We start from the raw sequence: 22010 nt of genomic DNA, 5'->3' as shown, positions 1-22010 counted from the left end.
CCTTCATGCTGTCTAATAAGCAAAGAAATGAAAGGAACAGGGAAAATCCCTACCCAACCCCACTCCTTCCGTTCTCTAAAACATGTTAACTTTTTTAGTGCAATCTGCTCGAAAAATCAGATTGCACTAGGTAAAACTATATTAATTTTAAAAGTTATTAAATATAGGAGATCACATTTTGCCAGAGTACGCAATACAATTTCGTAAAGTCCAATGGCTGATTTAAATGTAAATACGAAGCATCTTGTTTCTAATTATTGAACTATTTCGAATAAAACTATTTAAAATAGTCCACTTCATAATTGTCTAATAAAGTGAGGCAATATTCAATTGCAGATTTGGGATCATTACTATAACCTTCACTGACCAAAGAAAGCCCGAATAACGGTATTGGATCCATTTTTATTTATTTATTTATGTTTGCACAAAATGTTTTCTTTTAATTAATGTTCACCTTATTCTATGATCCATTTTATTTATTTATTTATGTTTGCACAAAATGTTTTCTTTTAATTAATGTTCACCTCATTCTATGCGCTCTTCTGCAAGCATTTTTCAGGCTTGAAATGATGAACGGCAAGTTCACTTCAAACAAGACATCACCAAGACATTGCTTTGCCACCCCTTCCATACAATGTTCATATGTTTCAGTTGAACAGTTAAGCGAATTCTTCGCGAATTCTTGAAAACCCTTCATCGTACATGTGTTGATTCCGTCAGAACAGCATGAAGGGCCGTGCACTGGATAAAGAAAAATTAAAATGTCAAAAGTAATGTTGCATGTGCAAAGCTTATTCAATTATAAGTCAAATGTATATGTGTGGACTACTGATAACATTCCCTTTTGATGCATTTGTTATTGTTGTTATTGTTGTTGTTTTAGGGTTTAACGCCATTTTTCAGCACAAAATAGGCGGCCAATATAAAAACGGTGGAAGAAGAACCCGGTAAAACCCCAGAAAGACCCACCTACCCACGAGAAGCTACCGGCAAACTTTTCACATACCCACATTGGCCGAACCCGAGACTCGAACCCACAGAGACAGATGTGAGATGGCAGTGATCCGTAATGGTGAGCGCTTTAGATCACTCGGCCACTCGGGGCCCCTTTTATGCATTTAACAGACGTAATGGCTAGATATCATTAGCAGAGAAAATGCATTATTTATTTCAAGATATTGCTTTAAATTGAAAGAGATTTTATTAAAATTAATATTTTTTTCGGTAGCTATTAAAATGTAAGCATACTACAATTCATGTTCACGAAAATGACATGTTTCCTAGGAAATGACTTTGCAATTTTAATCGTTAATATTATTGGTTATATGATCTATCAAACTGCCTATGAATGTATATGTCTGTGCAAATGTGAATATCAGGGGGATGTAAAGAGCTAGATACTTTGTTAACGTTGCTTAGATATAAAGGAGAGTATGAGAGTGTGCTAGTCATACATTACGTTTTGTCTTAAATAGGCAGATAGATATTTAAAATGTTTACTCTTAAAACAGTGTCTTGTCATCTTTTCTGATCTTGAATGAAACTTTTACCACTAACACCAGTGATCGTGCAATACATACTTCGAAGAAAAACAGTTTTGCAAGAGAAATGTTCCTACGTTATATTTTGTTGTACGTTACCAGAAGAACGACGATTTCTGTATTGTTCAAGCGGTACTGGAGTTCTTTTCTTCACGCATCCACGCATATGGGATTGGTTAAAAAACCAAAAGTCTATATCAAAGGTGTCTGGTTGATGCAAACTTCGTGAAATGCAATCCATATAGTCCTGAAATTTAAAAACCCTCGTGCACTTGCATAATAAAAAGTTTGCTTCTTATGAATGCATGCATTCAAACTTAATTTATTCTAAATATACGAATTCTTTCAAAGAGGAGAAATGTGATCGCTATCCTAATAAGAGTAAAGTACGAAACACATCAATATCCGTTTCCATGTCAGGATTGATTTAATTTTCTGCATGTACATGGGCATCTTTATTAGTGTTTCTTTCAATCAGTTAGATCATCGACATTACATTGATTAAAAATGGAAATATTTACTAAAATACTAATATATACTATATGGGTGTAATGCTTTGTTCATGTCCATCATTGGGATCAATATCTTCTATACATCTTCCGATTAATTTAGGAAGATGTCGTCTAATTGTTTACTTACATCATCTACCAAGACGTTCCAACTAGTCTAATTATCTCAACATGTCGAACAAATACCCTGATTAATCCAATATCGATGCAATCACGCAGTCACTGCCTACATAGCTCGCCTCTAAACACATTCTAATTAGTCCCAGGAATATTTTAACATAAATTATTATGAAGAAAAATGATTCTTATTAACGTTATCTTAACACATCAAATATTTTCCCTAAAACTGGGCACACAATACATAAGATTGCAAAAATATGGGGTGTGATACTGAGATGATATATGCCCAAGGATAATAAATTTGTTTATCTTTTTCAACAAGATATGAATTAAATCTGCTTCAAAGGCTATTAAAATTGTCCAGCCTTGAAACAAGATTATACTGGGTTGATTTCGAAAGCTTTGAGTAACCTCGAATTAACAGTCGTATGACCACTATTCGGGCATAGCTGATGCATCAGTAGTTACACTGATTATCAACTGCGTCAGATGAAATGCATATAGTCCATATATCTAATTCGTTCTCATTTACATGTACAATATGAACTGTACTGTCATTAATTTAGAGATTATTTTTTGTCGACAAATCATGTTGTTTCCCCTTCCAATTGCTCTTGTCACAAAATATATTGCCTTTAGCCCAGGATATATACAGAATGTATGTGAGCTAAATACAAATTCATAATATCCGTTAGTAAAGCAATAAATTTAGGTTACAGTGACCTTTCTTGCCACTCTGGGTTTTAAATTATGTAATCGAAAGAAAGTGAAACCAAAATATTATGTTAAATCATTAAAGACTTTATTTTCCAATAATTCAAAGTAAAATTTCAAAAGACGCTTATAATCAGCACAATATTGAACCTAAGCCAACGAAGTGAAAAAGAGTGGGTAATAATGATCTTTTAAGAGAGAGAAATACACCCCCTCAGCAAATTTCATGATTTAGATAGGATAGTATGTATATAGGTTGCAACATACATACGTAATAATTAAACTCAAAACTCTACAGACAGTAAAAGATATATTGTAGGTCATAGTAACCTATTTATTGTATGGGTTTTTAATGATTGTAGTATGAACAGTGTGCTTGAGAAAACAATTTAAAACACACCATTTAACCAATGCCGGTGAAGCATGAAACATGGGTCACAACGACCTAGATGTGTAAACTTAGTAAGTCATTGTTTGATATGCAACAGTATGTATATATGATGCCAAAGACATGTAGTCACGAGTTCAATGCAACAACCTGACATTAGCTAATAAATGTTTCATTGTTCTAGTTAAAACATTGTGTGTACACTCCTTCCCCTTTTTGCTGCAAAACGCAAAACTTTAAAAAAAAGCATACACGATGTCAGCCCGCAAAAATAACGAATGGTTGTAATAATGACGCTATATATATATATATATATATATATATATATATATATATATATATATATATATATATATATATATATATATATATATATATATATATATGTGTGTGTGTGTGTGTGTGTGTGTGTGTGTGTGTGTGTGCGCGCGCGTGTCGACGCCGACTCGTGTGCAGGGGATGGTACAATGATTCTTCTTTAATGCATAGAGGAAAGCTAAACTTATATTCTCCTTTAGCTGATGAATCAGAAATAGAAGTAATTGTAGTTAAATATGGACACGAATGGACTTACATTTATATAATTACAAACATCATCTTTGATTCTGATAACCCGTCTCAGAAGTCGAACTCCACATCTAGATATTTGAACTGACCGACAACGTTGCTCTGGTAAAAGAACAAATCGTGTAATACATTGCATCAATATAAATGACAAATATTATCATTAGATATGATATAAAGTACAAAGTGTTTTCAGATATGACGTAAAGTATAAATATTGTTTTCAGATACGATACAGAGTACTAGTAAGTGCAATTTATAGAAAAAGGTTACATTGATTATACAAAACAAATTGTTGACGTAAAAACAATATCTTACTGAAATATCGAAAAAATCATCTTTTTTTCTTCTGAATATTTACCTCCAGTTTACACATTTGATCCGATGGCATTCTTGAAGACGTTTCTTGAGTGATGATGTTATATAGAAGTTTGATATCTAATAAACAAGTTTAAATTTTAAGACGTCGAGAAAATGATCCATGTATTTTTGTATGCTTACTAATTTACATAATTAAACTTGTCAGCTCATTAGAGATGTTTTGAATTCCAAGAAAACTTACACTATTGAAGTTAATATATTGAATCTAAATAATATGCTTAAATTGGCATTGTTGTCATTATTCAACGTCCATTTATATTGACCACTAAGGTTAGCATCACCATTGTCTTACACGGTAAACACGTATTGAGCACTAAGGTTACAGTCATCAGTCTTACACGGTAAACACGTTTTGTCCACTAGGGATATAGCCACCAGTGTCTTTACGGTAAACACGTGTTGACCACTAAGGTTACAGTCATCAGTCTTACACGGTAAACACGTTTTGTCCACTAGGGATATAGCCACCAGTGTCTTTACGGTAAACACGTGTTGACCACTAAGGCTAGCATCACCATTGTCTTACACGGTAAACACATATGGAGCACTAAGATTACAATCATCAGTCTTACACGGTAAACACGTATGGAGCACTAAGATTACAATCATCAGTCTTACACGGTAAACACACGTAGAGTAGAATGCATTATTACAAACTGAAAATAAATATCCATGCATTTTGCTTTTGGTTATTTAATTTTAATTTCATAAAACATAGTATGTAACATATGTGCCTGAATCACATTCTAGCTGTTAGTAGTGACAGTTGGCCAGAACATTAATCCCATCAGTCTGGATATCTGATCCCAGAGATTTAGTTTTGTTGTTTATCTTCTCATGGCTAACCGCCCATGGAAAAGGCACAAATGAAATTAATTAAAGTCCCTTATCTCATGTTATGTAGCTGGGCTTGGTACTGTAAGCAACACTGGTTTTTAGTTTTTGTGAAGAAATAGCTTTATTTTATATAAAGTTCTAGGACCCTTTCTTGGTGTTTGTGTGTCCTTTGAACCCGAATGTAACAGTTACACTCTTGTTATGAACTAATAAAAAGTATGAACTAATAAAAACGATTATGGACAAAGCATTGCTAAATATTGACCTTCTTTCATATTGTTCATAATTGTTCTATGGGGGGGGGGGATAACAACGAATGCTCATTAGCATATTGGTCATATTAAACTGGTGCTTTTATTGGAACAATTATCACCGCATGTTTAGTATTTACCTTGCATATGCACTGAAAATCTCATGATAAATGGCTGAAAAGTGTGAAATCGACACATGGCCACGTTTGCAAATTCGAGTAAAATATCAAGTCTAGAGCAACACCGAATTTTACGAATTGATGAGTACTGCTTCATGACTGAAAGTGTTAGTATTTCCTGATGTTATCTTTAATAACTAACCTCCTGGTTTAGACTGAAAGACATCTCGCTGGTCACTTTGGTTCACACTGCGAACATAGTTTGATGATCTGAAAAGTGAAATGACAAAGGTAACATATACGACGTAAGTTTATTGTCTTCGCCTTTCACAGTCAGGAGCAGGTTGTAGAATAAAGGCTACACATCATTTCGACATATTTCAGTTATTTGAAAATTTGATTTATTATTCATACAAATGATGTACATAAAATATCTGCAATGTATTTCTACTTCTTAATGTAAAATAAAGCACAGCCTTTATCTGATTCAAATAACTTCTGAAAGATTTTCAAAAAATGCAAATACACTTTTTAAATTCATTCCCTTCTATTCTTCCTATCACAGTTTTATTTCTCATTTGGTGCTACGCGTAATTTAACATATATCAAGTGCAGATTCTTAATGTCTGAATAAAACTACATGTATTGCTTCCTTTTCTAGGTTTGGCTGTTGTTGTTGTTGTTGCTGCTGCGATACCTTGGCTGTTGGAATAATGGCTTATAATGGAACAATGGAATATCTATGGACCATATGAACATACAATACTTTTTCTTCATCTTACGAACGATATGATATTATACACGTGCTATCTGTAGTTCCTTTCGTTGCAATTCTATTTTCATAATTTCCGACCAAATTCGATGGAGGGTGCTCTACATATATTATGAACTTCTGAGAGAGTGACGAGTGTAAGGTAAAAACTTTTACATTTTGCATACCTCTATGTTATTTTCATGTACTGAGCCTGAAATTTCTTTGGATATTGCACTTGTGGAAATTGTACATGATCCAGTCATATAGGTAACCAAAATGACGGATCCAATGTGCTAAAAAAATCAAGCTAAACTAGTCTAAAGTACTCCATCTTCAGCAGTTAGTAAATTCCGGAAAATGAATTTGGACAGACTAAACAATACCAGCTTTCTAAAAGTGCAATGAACGAATAGCCAAATACCTAAAAAATTTAAAAAAACAATGTAATCGGATATTTTTTCACAATTTCTCTCTGAAGTCCACGAAGTAAAAATGACCAAATGGAGCTAGTAGTTTTTTGAAACGTGCACATCTGAAGTAAGGCCTGGTATATACTCTATAACCCATATTACGCCAATCAATCATTTACCAAAAAAAATGGAAATAAAAGGTTCTTTGAATAAAGATCTTTTGAATAGTCGGTATAACCAGCTAGGTACCCCAGGGAAATTAATTTTCTTTAAAATTTTAAACCTGTGCAAAATACGAAACTGTTGAGTGCCACGATACGTGCAATAGTCTTATTTATTTCCTTGTTTTGTTAGACATAATGATGAGTTACTCGAGATCAAACGGTAATTTTAATTTGCTAACAGTTCTTCTTCGTTATGAATACCGCCATAGTATTTGATTTGTATTGTTTGTTTATTTTTTCTCGATGATTATATGTTCGGTATATCTGTATTTTGTTCTTGAACTTTGTCCAAAAATCAAGGTAATGGTATACTTGACATTCTTTTTTAAACAGCATATTCATTGCTAATATTTCTCTATGATTCTGGATTTAAAAATCAAATGATTATTAACTGTAAACATGTATAATTCGGTATGAATTAATTATACTGTCTTAATTATGAATCTTTCAGAATGGAAATTTGCCCATAAAGTTGACAGAGTATTTCCAGAAAATGGTAATTGCGACTTTGATGAGATACGTGGGTATATTATTTGTTAAATTAGAAATATTCATTTTTGGATTAATGCAGTCTTACGTCCTTGTTATTCCTGATTTTTGGTGAGATATATTGTACACACCATATGCAACGTATACAAATATATCACATTATTGTGGTTCATATATTTAATATCAAGTTTCGTCATCAAATTCATCATCATTAGCAGCAGCCAATGTAAGTAATGCATATGTTTGTACTTGAGTATATGCATACGCAAGGAAGTTTGCATATGTATGTATGTATGTATGTATGTATGTATGTATGTATGTATGTATGTATGCATGCATGCATGCATGCATGCATGCATGCATGCATGCATGTATGTATGTATGTATGTATGTATGTATGTATGTATGTATGTATGTATGTATGTATGTATGTATGTATATATGTATGTATGTATGTATGTATATATATGTATGTGCGTATGTATGTATATATGCATGTGTGTGCGTGCGTGCGTGCGTGTGCGTGCGTGTATGTATGTATGTATGTATGCATGCATGCAGGCAGGCAGGTAGGTAGGTAAGTATGTAGGTAGGCAGGTAGGTATGCACGCAAGCGTGTAATTGTTGTTTGATGTGTTCTTTTGTTATAAATCTTGAGTAAGTCGTGTGGGTCTCGGTACAGTGAAATGCCAAACGACTCCATTTAACATTTGCTTAATTTTTTTTATTTGATATTGTAATTTAACAAATCCCTCGTATTGGAAACTCTATGGGAAAGCAGTGTAACTATTATATTATTTTGGATCTTTGGATCTATAACTCAGAGTGGGAGTTGGGAGGACATGTACACAAGGAGATGCAATATTTTATTATCTCTAACTCTGAGTCTGCAATTAGAATGTGATGCAACGAATATTGTAAAAGCAATTTCGGTCGCCACTATTGTTATGTATTTTTAGTTTTGTATTGTGTTCTGTCTGGCTTTTGTCAATAATTATATGCTATGTGTATTTAATTTGTATTGTGCGCTTGACCTCTGTCCATAATTGAGGGTAGGAGTTTGGGCCTTGATTACTAATGTTTTTTCTTTTTTTCTGTCTCTTATGACTTTGTTTTAATTAACAATATGTAACATACCTAATTTTTCTTTTTGACTAGATTTATATGAAGATAATTATCAGTTGTAGGTAAACATGTTTACATAGCCTTTTGACCTTAGAGGTCTCAAGATGTAATCTTGTTTATGACTTTGATGCGGCAAATGACACTCATCCTGGTTCTGTTTTCGTGTTAGTTTTTATATTCAGGGTTGTTAGCACCAGAATTCCTCATTCCTTCTTTAACATTTTTCTAGTGGAATCATCTTTTAGTTTGCATCAGAGGATTCATTTCTTTCACTTATTCACTGGATTTACAAAGTGTTCAAATATACTTTCAAACTAAATAACTATCTTGGGGTTATTGTGAATTAATTTATAGTTATCTCGGATTATATCACTGTGATACATAAACAATGTTAGCACATGAACACTATTCCAGGCTGTTAGTAAATCAGTACGATACTTTCAAGACTGGATTTCATTCGGAATATCATTGGACTTTATTTGGTATACTCTAAATTTTTATCACCTTTTGGGATTTGATTCAAAAGAGTATACGTTCTTTTTATATTTTCACTTCGTATTTTTAGTAAAATAACAAAAAATTATACTAAACATGTTACTTTTCTTCTTTTCTGTTGTTGTTGTTGTTGTAGGGTTTAACGCCATTTTTCAGCACACGATAGGCTATACATGGCGGCCAGTATTAATGGTGGAGGAAGAACTCGGGAAAACCCCAGAAAGAACCACCGACCCACGAGAAGCTACTGGCAAGCTCTCTCACATACCCACATTAGCCGAATCCGAGACTCGAACTTACGCAGACAGAGGTGAAATGGCAGCGATCCGTAACGAAGAGCGCTTTAGACCACTCGGCCACTCGGGGACCCCCTTCTTTTCTGTACCTTGGTTTAAAACCAAAGCATTGTAATGGTATGGTACATAAAATAGTAAGTGCCTTGGTAATGTAAGAAACGCTGATACATTTCATTTTGTTGTGAGTCAGCATCCTAACCAATAGTCCTTCTAAGAAAAAGTTGATACACCTATATTGTCTTTGATAGGAAATGCCTTTTTTTGTACTGTGCGATTTAAAAAAATTCATATTGTCCTTCAAAGTATTAGTCCGTCCAATTAATGATATTCCGTATTCTGCCTGGTGCTTAAGCTGCCGCACAAGAAATTGGACTTTGTTTTGCGATACGGCTAATCTTTGCTGCTGATTCTTGTCGTTAAGTAAAACAGTCAATCTCATGAGTTTATTAGGAAACTTTCTTCCCCTAACTTAAAAAACGAGGAGAGCATGAACAAGCAGATAAGTTGAAACTAGAAAAAATTTGATTCAGCTTTTTAGTATAAGTCACATTGCAATCATAATCATTAGCTGTTACCTTGGGTCATAAAATAAACACGCGGTATTGTTCAGAATCAAGCAATGAGAAACGGTATGTATATAACTGAGCGTAAATCACCAAAGACAAATAAAAATGATCATATAAGACACGCAACAATAACTGCATTTGGACTGATAAGAATGGTTCTGTTTTCAATGACCTGTGGAGGACAAAATCTTGATAAATTATTTGAATTCAGTAGCCCCTACAATATCACTGATGCATATATTTTTTTCCGATTTAAGTTCACCTTACACATCCCTCCGCACCGATCGGCTTACCTCAAAGTAGGTCAAATGTTTATGTAAAAGTCAACATTATTTCTAATTTCTGCTCGTTCACACTGTATATAAATAGAAACTGCTTATATAGGAACAATGAAAGCAATTTTTTAAAACGATGCTATCTTTTGAAGTCAAGCGAAGATAGCGCTTAGATGGGTTAAGATTAAAATCTTGGAAAACTTGTACTAATTCTCAGAATGTATTTTTCTTTCTTAATCCAGACTATGCGTGAATGTCCGTAACGACAATTGCTTTACATTCTAATATATCATTCTAAGGAACCAATATTGCAATGTTGATATGTTCCACCTTAGCTTTAAGAACATTACCTCTCATCAGCCATTTGATTATGGGAAGGAATTACATGTACTACAGCTGGATTTGGATTACGCTTTGGCGGACGCAGTCCAATAAGGGCTTCAGCATAGAAGAGCAGACATAGCAAAACTGGCGTCGAACACTGCAAGACAAAAGTAAAATGAGATTAATATGTATTTTTGTTAACTTGTACTAAACCGTAAAATGTGTTTTTGACATTTTTAAGGCAAATGCAATGTGCCCTTATTGTCATGCCTGGAGCATTTTTAAAGAATTTGAATAGATTATTGTTTTCAATGATATTTTGCGAATTACAGTCGTAAAATATCTTTACTTACAATCTTTTACAGATATTTCTCGTCCTTTTCAAAAGAAAGCACTGCTCCATCTATTAAGGTTGCCTTTTTCAGAAATATTTTCTAAGAATTGTCACCAAAAGAAAGGTAAAGATAATGATATATTACATAAAATGCTACAATAAATGCTTATATAAAATCAACGGAGACTGTGCTTTGGCTGTGTATATATAATTATAATATTGAAGTGTGAAACAAATTCTGAATCGTTCCTATAAACTCAGAATTTTGCTCCTCGCTTGTAGGATCTTGGACGTGTCTAGAGAGAATGGATTGTCTGCCCTTAGAACTTACAGGTCAAATGGATCTGAGTTAAAATACTGTGCATTCCCGTGCTTCAAAATTGTTCCTCCATTAGCCTCAGTTTAAATTTTTAAATCTAAATTTCGTGTACCTTCTGTCAATGTATTTCTGTGCTTGTAGTGATGTTGTAGTTGTATATACACAACGTTTGTTTGTGACCATTAGGTCTTGTTTCTGATTTAATGACGTAGAATAATATAAGAAATGTAAACGTCATAGATAGGTACAATTGTATAATTATTACATAAGCATGTGTATACTTTTTATCTCGTAAATAGGTTCCGATTGTGTGTACATATTACTCTTTTTCTTGTAATCAGCTTTAAATAAATGGACATAAAAACTCCTCCAAGTGATAATATGCACAAATGAAATTGTTTCCACAACAGCCTATCGTCAATCATGAACTACGTTTTACGATGACAATAAATCAAAATATTAAATTAGCGTTTAATTGTAAAATAAATATATCTTATAGAATATATGATTTAACAATTTTTCTACGTTCGTATTGTGTCCAGCGCACATCAAGTACCACACTATATCTTGAATTATTACTTGCGAGCAGATTTATTACCTTTAAAAAATACATGCTGATTTTGTTTGGGGTCAGTTTTCAGTCGCAGTCATTTTCTCGCAGTTTACCTGTCTACATGAAGTAGATCTGTGTGCAACAAAACCGTTGTATTTGAAATTATAGATGACATAAAAATACCACCTTGATTGAACTAAATCGTTAATATAAAATACCCGCTCTGCGTACATGCTTGGCGTCATAACATTAGATTGTATTATCCAAGGAAACATTATTTTCAATAAACTTGATACTTTTGAGCAGTGAATTGTTACGACGGTTGAGGAGACTGATAAACCTTTCATTCACATTTATCGTTAACTCCTTGACAATGAAAGAAATAATTAGAAGTGATGGATCACCTAGTTTGAAAAGTGAGAATGATTGCACTGGCTTGTGTAATTATGTGATAGAAAGATTGATTTATGACCACTCTTCTGAGACAATAGTAATCGAGAAAAGTCTGAAATGGAAAATTCTCTCTCCTACACCCCATAGCAGAACTCAAAAGAATTAATGGGCCTTCTGTGAATGTAATTAGATGCGACACCTTATATTAATCAACTCAGAGTACAGAATGAATGATGAAATTAATTAAACGTCCTTTAAACGTCCAATATCTGTAAATGAATACTTTTTAGTGATTTATAATAGTTATCAGATATTTCAGAGGCAATGCGTTTGCTATGTGAAAACGACGTCTTGGTGATCATTAGCTACAATGTCGTAGTCTCAACGTAGCTGAGGATTCCCCAATACCTTACAATGAAGCAAAAATATTACTGTCAAACGCAAAAGATGTTGTGTTGCGTTAACTGTACATTGTTCACCATCACAAAATAACACGCGATTCTCGGTAATTCTCTTTCCAACTAAGGTTTGCTATGCCATATATGGATATTTTGCGATACGTTGTTACATGCATGCCATATTTTCTACGATCTGCTTACTTTCCAAATAAAGCACCAAAATGCTTGAATGGCAAACACATTCATCTTGAACAACTGTATTAAGTTTCTTCATCGCCAGCTTGTGTGTGTGTGTGTGTGTGTGTGTGTGTGTGTGTGTGTGAGCCCATCGGGATGGGAAAATTGGGAGCAATTACAAGAACTAAACAGACTCAAAATAAATTTTGTTGAAAAATGTGTGTAAATTTGAAGACATATGGAATGAAGAAAAACAATTAGAACTTTCTAAAACTAAATATTTCAAAGAACGCATTCTATTTCAACATTTATGAATGGTGATACAGTTTCAAAATTGGAATGAAGATGTGCTTTTGCAATAGATGGATCATACTTCATATTCTTGCTGTAGAGCGTATATATTTCTAATGTTATCAAAAGAAATTATTCAAAATGTTTATATAAAAAAAACTACAGCAGCGTAGATACCCTTGGAAAAGGTTATTGTTCCATTCACCTCAAGTGAACTGATTCGGTTTATTTATCAGTTGTTTTTGTACCCGCTTACAAAATATAATGGCATTCGATACTAGAGTCTGATGAAAAATCTTTTGTTGTATCCACGGGATATCAATATTAATGTTTCTTCTTTTATTCATCAAAAGGTCTGTGAAAGCATTACTCACTAAACCAAATTGCTCGAAATTCCTATACAAACTGCACCAAAAGATTATGTTCTCTCCAGCTTTTAATCATAAGTGTTTGATTGTACTCGAAAATAACTGATGCGGCTTTACTTATAGGAGCAATGAATTGTTACAGAAATCGCTTAATCGAATCAAATGATCGATGGAATAATCAATGGAAGTGTGTAACTGGACAGATACTTGTGATCAAGACGTCTGTGCAGTGAACATTAATAAGGCTCAGTTCTGAATGACCTAAAGCGATATTTATTCGAATGCTGCTATCTCCGCTATTATTTAACCATTGCCACTTTTACTGTCATCTGCATCTGTAAGTCTACTAGTGCTGATATCACTATATATTGAACCTAAGACACTACGAAGCAGTGCCATTACTGCGGTCATTTTAATGGCAACTATTTCGTATATACGGGCGGATTATTAATTTTTGAAAAATGCAGATGCAAAGAATATTATTTGGATTTATATATCATTGCACTACATTAGTGGTATGGATTTATATATCATTGCACTACATTAGTCGTATGGATTTATATAACATTGCACTACATTAGTCGTATGGATTTATGTAACATTGCACTACATTAGTCTTATGGATTTATATATCATTGCACTACATTAGTCGAATGGATTTAAATATTATTGCACTACATTAGTCGTATTGATTTATATATCATTGCACTACATTAGTCGTATGGATTTATATATCATTGCACTACATTAGTCGTATGGATTTAAATATCATTGCACTACATTAGTCGTATGGATTTATATATCATTGCGCTACATTATTCGTATAGATTTATATATCATTGCGCTACATTAATCGTATAGATTTATATATCATTGTACTACATTAGTCGTATGGATTTATATATAACACTGCACTAAATTAGTCGTATAGATTTATATATCATTGCACTACATTAGTCGTATGGATTTATATATCATTGCACTACATGAGTTATTACAATTTAATAAACAGCATTTTGAAACAAAGGACTATATACCCTAGCATAGAATTTAGTTACACATGTGACACTTGCAGTCAACTTGATTTTATACCATTGATAACTTCTACGTTCTTTCCAGTAAACGTTTCATTTATTAGTGTCTTTTCTTGTAACGTGTTTCATAGAATTTAAATACAAAAGCAAGCTGCAAGCTAACACACTGCAATCATTTGGTATTTACAGTTAAGTGAAAACAATACGGCAAAAGTTGAAAACAAAAATAGAAAAAATGTTAGCAAAAACCTTCGTATCAGCTTCTATTTTGTTTTTATTTTGAATTAAATGATTTTGTAGACAGTTTTCTTTCTTATATAATTAAATCAACCTCATCCTTCGTGTACGTTTATTTTCCTTTGAAAGGAAACAAAATTATCTTCGGTAATGACTGCAACACAGAAAGAGAACCAATTGGCTTTGTACATAACAGATGCAAACTTTCGTGATGCAAACTTTCGTGTACTCTGTCGACTTGATATTAAGACAGTATCTACCTGCTGATATTGCGGCCCCGAGTGTGGGCCGAGTGGTCTAAAGCGCTCTCCGTTACGGATCACTGCTATCTTACCTCTGTCTGCTTGGGTTCGAGTCTCGGATTCAGCTAATGTGGGTATGTGAGAAAGCTTGCCAGTAGCTTCTCGTGGTTTGATGGTTCTTTCCGGGGTTTTCCCGGGTTCTTCCTCCACCATTAATACTGGCCGCCATGTATAGCCTATCGTGTGCTGAAAAATGGCGTTAAACCCTACAACAACAACAACAACAACTTGCTGATATTAGTTCACGACGTTCTAAATCACCTGCTCCAAAACTAATATATTTACCTTGGACATAAGGGGTTGTACACACACAACGCATCATGCTCAAAATTTGCATCATAACCTAAACAGGCTTTGACCCTACAATTTTAAGGCTGTTATGTTTTAACCCTTATATGATAGAATTTTAAAATATTTACTTTTTATCTTGTAGTGCGTCGTGTTTACGTATTTTTGGAAACGTCTATCTTCCCTAAAGTTTGTTTGAAAATTGGTATATTTACATTCGTATAACATTAATTTCAATCGGCACCATATATTTCGTATTCAGCTGACGTGTCAGTTAAACCCTAATGCATAAACACACCAATAAAAGCACTCGCCTAAGGGCATGTAAGATTTTCACCTAAATTTAAAGGACCAGTGTAGCATTTTACGCACATTTCAATATTGAAGATAGAAATGTGGTACAAAACAGAGTATTAATCCAATAATGAAAAAAATCAGTTATATTAAACTATAAAGAGAATAAAAGTATTTTACGTAATAGAGGAACACAATTTACACGCCGGCCAAGTTCAGTTTTAAATGGGGTAACAAGAAGGAGTCGAATCATGCTTTATGCCAGGTGTCATATAGATTTGAAAAAGCAGAAACATGTAGGAACATGTGGTCCGATGCAAAGATTAGAACCGTATTGATCTTTCAACTCACCCACCTGAATCTGAATATTTTGAAAAACGCATACAGCATTTATTAATTGACTACATATGGTTGCACTTAAAAATTTACTGTAACTTTATATTTATGTCTCTGTGACAGTGTCCCCAATATTTTCAGCGAAGCTAAAACTTTTTATTGTTAGTAAATTATTGTAACTGAACCACATTAAAGAGATATGCGAAAACCGTTAAAAAAATTCAACGTTGTATTAATAACACAAATAATCTTGCAATTACATGATTATGGTGATAGTAGCATGACATGATTATGGTGATAGTAGCATTACATGATTATGGTGATAGTAGCATTACATGATTATGGTGATAGTAGCATTACATGATTATGGTGATAGTAGCATGACATGATTATGGTGATAGTAGCATTACATGATTATGGTGATAGTAGCATGACATGATTATGGTGATAGTAGCATTACATGATTATGGTGATAGTAGCATTACATGATTATGGTGATAGTAGCATTACATGATTATGGTGATAGTAGCATTACATGATTATGGTGATAGTAGCATGACTGCACCGAATAAGACAATGACTAAATATATACGTTTCACAGCAAAAACAAAATAGATATATTCATTATTTATATTCCCCATTACGGTGACCTTTCATAGTAGTAGTTTGAATATTCTAATTTATACATTCATAAATTATTTAATTGCGGAAAAATTCATTGTTTCAGCACCTATTCGAAATAGAATTTTTATGTTTAATAACAAATGATAAATTCAACTTTGGATAGTAATATCATTATCGAGTCATTATTGTATTTAAGATTTTGATATAATAATAACTTCTAAGACCGAATATACAATTACAAAAATCGGCTCATATATATATATATATATATATATATATATATATATATATATATATATATATATATATATATATATATGTGTGTGTGTGTGTGTGTGTGTGTGTGTGTGTGTGTAATTAGACTGGTTGATGCAATTATCGATTAAATGATGGTAGCAATTAACATTTTTAACTTTTAGATTGAAGATCCCGACAGCTAGACTGGATATCCTACATGAAAAACACGGATGAGAATAAATTGAATGTAGCGGATCATTATTTACATTAGGAGTATACTTTGAATATTGCATCACCACATAGCCCCAAATCCAAGGAAAAGAAAATATGTTATCCCACAATAACAAAAAGCTTACCGTAGCATAGGAATTCTTTGAAATCTTCATTGTTCAGCTCTATTACATCCTGCCAGTGTGATATGTTACCGGATATTTTTTTTATGGCAATAAGGTACTTACACTATTGAATACTCTTACAATGCCACACCATGGCAATTGATCATGGCAGATTTGATGCTGACCAAACAAAACTTACGTTTCTTGTGCACAAAACTTGCAAGATGAATGTCTTACTGAATCTGTCAAATAACTGGTCTGGGCATCATTTACTAGAATCTCAGGAAGAATTTTCTGTAGGCATTTCTTCGTCGAAACATCAAAGTTATTTCAAAGGAGAAGATTCTCAAATTCTTGCATAAGATAAACCAACTTATTAGATAAAATGCCATGCCTATGCACACTGCTCGGGAAATGACTGTCAGGACTTTCGATCAAGAGAAATTAGTTGTCTCATGAATGTTTAGTCCAATCTGCCGTTCCATATACTGGAACTAAACGTATGATCAAAGAGACGTCTGCGGAGTGAACACTCCCGATCTACACTACTTCGAATGCTGCTATCCCTGTTCCTATTCAAACACTACTACGTCACCTATTTCAACTCCGTTTTATAATGCTACTATTGATTCCGCAGCTTCTGTACCTAGTGCTGCTACTACCTTATATACAGGAAAACAAGTCCAGCTTTCAACGGTCCGAGAGCAGCATTGTTTTCTCCTTAGGTGAATTCTGATTGTTACAACTGCCAAAAAGTGCGGTGTATTATTTGGCGTGATTTCTTTGCGCGTTACGAGTAATCATTCCATTCCTTACTGGTTTTGTTTGCTACATCTGTTTAGAAATCAATGTCCAATATGAAATACATTTCTATTGTGAAATATAATCCACTTCACTTCAACATGCTAGTAATCAATACATTTTGCAGAATTTGGAATACTCATCGCGTTCACTATTCGTGTTGAAACTTATTCATGTTTCATGTAATAGTGTATGTGGAGACGGACCCCCACCCCCCAACAAAGACAAAACCAGAAAAATAAAGGAATCACATAATGCATGCATTTACATATACATAAGAAAACTATTATATCAACTGTTTATATAACGAAAGCTAAATTCAAATTTTTGTTTGAGTTCCTGTTGTTCTTTACTTTGTCATAAACCAATATATTATATGAACTTTTTATACAGCCTAAAACCTTTTTTCTGAAATTATTCCCTTTTGATAAAAGTTGATGTCACCATTTGAAAATATGTTATATTTGAAGAGCCCGATTAAATTTCTCAAAGTGTATGCAACTTAGTCCTTTTTTCAATTAAATATTGTGCCATTAAGAAGATTTGTTTTCACGTCCAATAATTTACTATTATCCCAATCTAATCGCGTTGGAAGCATTGAAATGTAACATTTTGTAAGAAAAACTGCGATTCAGTTCGTTGGAAATGAATATTTTAGATTGCAAAATGTTAGGGACTATTTTTATACCCACATCAAATGAAAGGTACAGCGTTTGTCAGAATGAACGAAAGTATTCATTCTTTTTTTAACTAAATAATTGTTACTGAAATAAAAACTGTGAGAAAAAGAATCTCAAATGGGTAATGATTTATTATTAAATTTATGAAACCAGTTGAACAATGTCAAGCTTTTGCTCGCATTTCACCCATTTGAGATCATCTATATCTACAACAGATTTAACGGTGAAGAATCGTATAATGATATTGGAATGTAAACAGTATTCTCTTATCTACGGCATATGAATCATTGATCGCCTGAATTTGCTTCAAAGACAACTACTGAACGGAATGAAGTATTTTCCGTTCACTCTCGAATTGTGGACACCATCAAAAATACATGCATGTGATCATAATATAGCTGAGTAAAATACTTCCTATCTTAATTCTTCGGTATAGTTTGCAATAGCCATTTAGTCTTCACTTTTGGGGGAAATAACGGTATCTTAATTTCATCTGTTTGTTGAAACATAATTTAATCTCTTGTTTAGAAGCTAACAAAAGTAGACGAAGGTGTGCGAAGCCAAGCAATTGTAATACTTTAAATGCTTATACTCTACGGGAATAAAGTCTGTCTGCAATATGTCTTGGCACTAGTTATGAAGTCGCCGCTGATGTTTTACAGACTTGCGTTATGATGAAATCTAATTTTTTAATATTTATTTTCATTATAACCACCAACACAAATGAACAATAATTAAACGACAAACAAAATACAAGTTTCCACAGATACCAAACATCCCGCACTATCATCGCCTTGTCCTATGATCACCTATTTCTTATATTCAGATTTGGTTTGCAAAACAAAATTTGTGGAGAGTCTGAGATCAATACGCGTATTGACAACTCTGTAATTACCTCTATTATCATCGCAACGGCATCCATGGTGAGGATACAAACTGTAATTTGTGACAATAAAGGTTAAAAGCCAGTATCTCCTTGTTCTCGCACATTTCGTCTACAGGTAAGAATAGTATAGGGTTTCCAGCTTTCTGAATTTACAATAATTAGCAACCATAGGTACCATTTGTCCCTTTCTCGCTCATTATCGCAGATCTTTTGTGGATATGAATAATGTGTAGAAATGAATTATACGAGATTATTTCTTTGTTAAGAAACGTTTTGAATGTGGTCTCCAAGTGTTTCTTTTGAACAATCATTACAGAGTTGCCGTGTAGAGAGAATGTTCTTTGAATCACTTTGTAGATCTGATAAATATTTTCGACTATTTCATTTTGTCTGCACGAAGATTCTCTTTCTTTTAAGAGAAGTCATATATCATTGTTTACAAAAACGAAGACTAAGAATGAAATGTGACCATTGCTGGTCTAATATTTCTGAAATCAATGTAACTGCTCGGAAACTCGTAAATTGAAATCCTCCCAATTTAGAAAAGGAAGTGAAAAAATTACGTTTTCACCCATGCAGTGTCGAGCTAGGTCAGAGGAAACGAACAAATAAATATTTCTCTTAAAAGAAAGAGAATCGTTGTGCAGACAAATTGAAATAATCGAAAATATTTATTAGATCTACAAAGTAATTCAAGGAATATTCTCTATACACAGCAACTGCGTAATGATTGTTCATAAGAGACACTTAGAGACCACATGCAAAACGTTTCTTAACAACGAAAGAATCTTGAAGAAGTCATCTCTACACATTATTCATATCCACAAAAGATCTGCGATAATGAGCGAGAAAGGGACAAATTGTACCGTTAAATGTACGGAAAATGAATAATATGGCTTGCTAGTCTAAACTCAAGTGAACGCTGTTCATGCTTTCCTCGCTTCAATCTTTTGATAAAGTAATTGATTGTCTTTCGTAACTGCAGATCAAATTTATTAGAATCTGCAGCGAGCACTATCGAGTCTGTGCTATCTATACTCTTGTTGCCATGACAGCCACAACATCAAATTTGTATTTAACGAGGCGTTCTCGATTAGCAAACTAAGCGATAGTTGTCATCTTTTGCATTATTTTAATGTGAATACGATCAAAACTTATACAAATATAAATGTAACCCGTTCTGTCGCTGTCTGAATACATGTAATTAAACTAAAGCTTTATAAATTGAAACCCAGCAGCACACTAAAATCGTGCTGATCAGTACTATTTTGCAAAGACGAAAATGTTTTGAAATGGCGTGGACTGATTAAACTTTAGTGGAACAAATGGAAAATGTAATTAACGTAATACTTTTTAAATTCATAAATAAAAGAAATATAAATATTATAGTTAAATATGGAAATGAGAAGAATAATAATTCAACAGTACTACATATGAGCGGTATAAACTTTATTTTAGCTGTTGTAATAATGAGTAAGATAAATACATCACTGCAATTCAACCTTTTCTTACTTGGTATGCGACTAACTCATTTTAGGAAAAGTCTGCAAATTTATACTTTGTGAAAAAAAGGAATTAGCGAGATTGTGAAGCAACGAATAAAACAGAGTTTGCTTACTGTTTTAATTCTCAAAATAGAAATTATTCCACAAGGTGTAAAATATATAATGCAATGCACACAATACACAATGACCAGTAGGAGAAAGATGCAGAGACAGAAGCAGAAAACGAATGTGATCTCAGTGCTTAGATACTGAGTTTAAGAGAATATTTAAGGACTGTGGAATTACAATAAAGATTTACTTTCAGCGATTATCGAATAATAATGAAAAAAATCGTTATAAACAAACACTTAAAGATAAAGAGAGAAAGTACGAGAAGGATAACTAACATAGCGCAGAAAGTAATACAATTTAAATGACATTAGGACTTGAATTACAGTAAATGCATGATCTAACTATTGCAAAACAAATCAATACCCGTCCTTCCAGCTGAAAAAAAGAAAATTAAAATTCTTTGCAAGCAACAGATGCAAAGTTCATTAATTAATTTAAAGGTAACATTGTTTTTGATATTATTTTGACTGTCCTTTTTAAAATGGTATCCATTAAAGATTGTTTTTAATTTAATTTAGAGTATGATGGGAACATACTAGAAACCATATTTAGGAAGAGTATTCTCCTATAACATCAATTTAATGCATTTATATCATGGATAAATTAGTAACAGTTACCCTAAAAATATCTTTGCATCATTAAGCTATACTTGCATTACAAGTTGCCATTTGGAGTACAGCTATTTTGAAGTTAATGGTCAAGTCCGCCTCTCAAGCAGTGTAAAAAACAATTCTTCTCTAAAGAACTGGTACAAAGAGCCGTGTATCAGTTCCCACTTTTGATTAATTTATTCTGATCCTCTAAGAATATGAAAAATATTTGTCAGCCTTTTTGCCTCAGAAAAACTATCCATGTCATTAATTCACAAGATGAGGATTAAAAAATATTTGGCCATAAATTGTTCACAGAAGGGCGGTTTAATTTTAAAACTAAAGATTTATGAAGTTCGACATTTTTGACATAAAAATTTTAACGCCTTGATTTTCCTTTAATGTAATTAAGATAAATGTATAATCAAATTTATTGTCATTTTCATGTTGAAATAGAAACAACATAGCAAATTAAATATTGTTCAAAACTTAATTCCCCTTGAGTGATATTTATATTATTTCGACTTGAATATAT

At 33.0% G+C, this 22010-nt stretch overlaps 1 protein-coding gene across 1 annotated transcript; it reads right to left on the bottom strand.

Moving 5' to 3' along the window:
• Positions 1-382: 382 nt before the first annotated feature.
• LOC149782805 (uncharacterized) lies at positions 383-17537 on the bottom strand. The gene is made up of 6 exons (XM_089934928.1): positions 16924-17537; positions 10409-10539; positions 5627-5694; positions 3847-3941; positions 1641-1788; positions 383-741 (listed from the first exon to the last, which is right to left on the bottom strand). The coding sequence occupies exons 1-6, from the start codon at positions 16951-16953 to the stop codon at positions 521-523; spliced, it is 693 nt and encodes a 230-aa protein (XP_089791054.1). The 5' UTR covers positions 16954-17537; the 3' UTR covers positions 383-520.
• Between the last annotated feature and the right edge of the window lie 4473 nt (positions 17538-22010).

Source organism: Sinohyriopsis cumingii, chromosome 15 (assembly GCF_028554795.1).
Source record: "Sinohyriopsis cumingii isolate HCF-2022 chromosome 15, ASM2855479v2, whole genome shotgun sequence".
Classification (NCBI taxonomy): domain Eukaryota; kingdom Metazoa; phylum Mollusca; class Bivalvia; order Unionida; family Unionidae; genus Sinohyriopsis; species Sinohyriopsis cumingii.
The sequence above is the reverse complement of the archived record's forward strand: the minus strand, read 5'-3'. Positions and strand labels throughout refer to the sequence as shown.

What these genes read in the sequence shown, in the direction of transcription:
- LOC149782805 (XM_089934928.1), bottom strand. Translation starts at nt 16,953, where the DNA reads ATGAAGATTTCAAAGAATTCCTATGCTACG. An exon ending in CTTTCAGTCTAAACCAGGAG is followed by an intron (nt 3,942 to 5,626) that starts GTTAGTTATTAA and finishes TTCTTTTACCAG; the next exon opens with AGCAACGTTGTCGGTCAGTT. An exon ending in ATGTTTGTAATTATATAAAT is followed by an intron (nt 1,789 to 3,846) that starts GTAAGTCCATTC and finishes TTTAAATTTCAG; the next exon opens with GACTATATGGATTGCATTTC.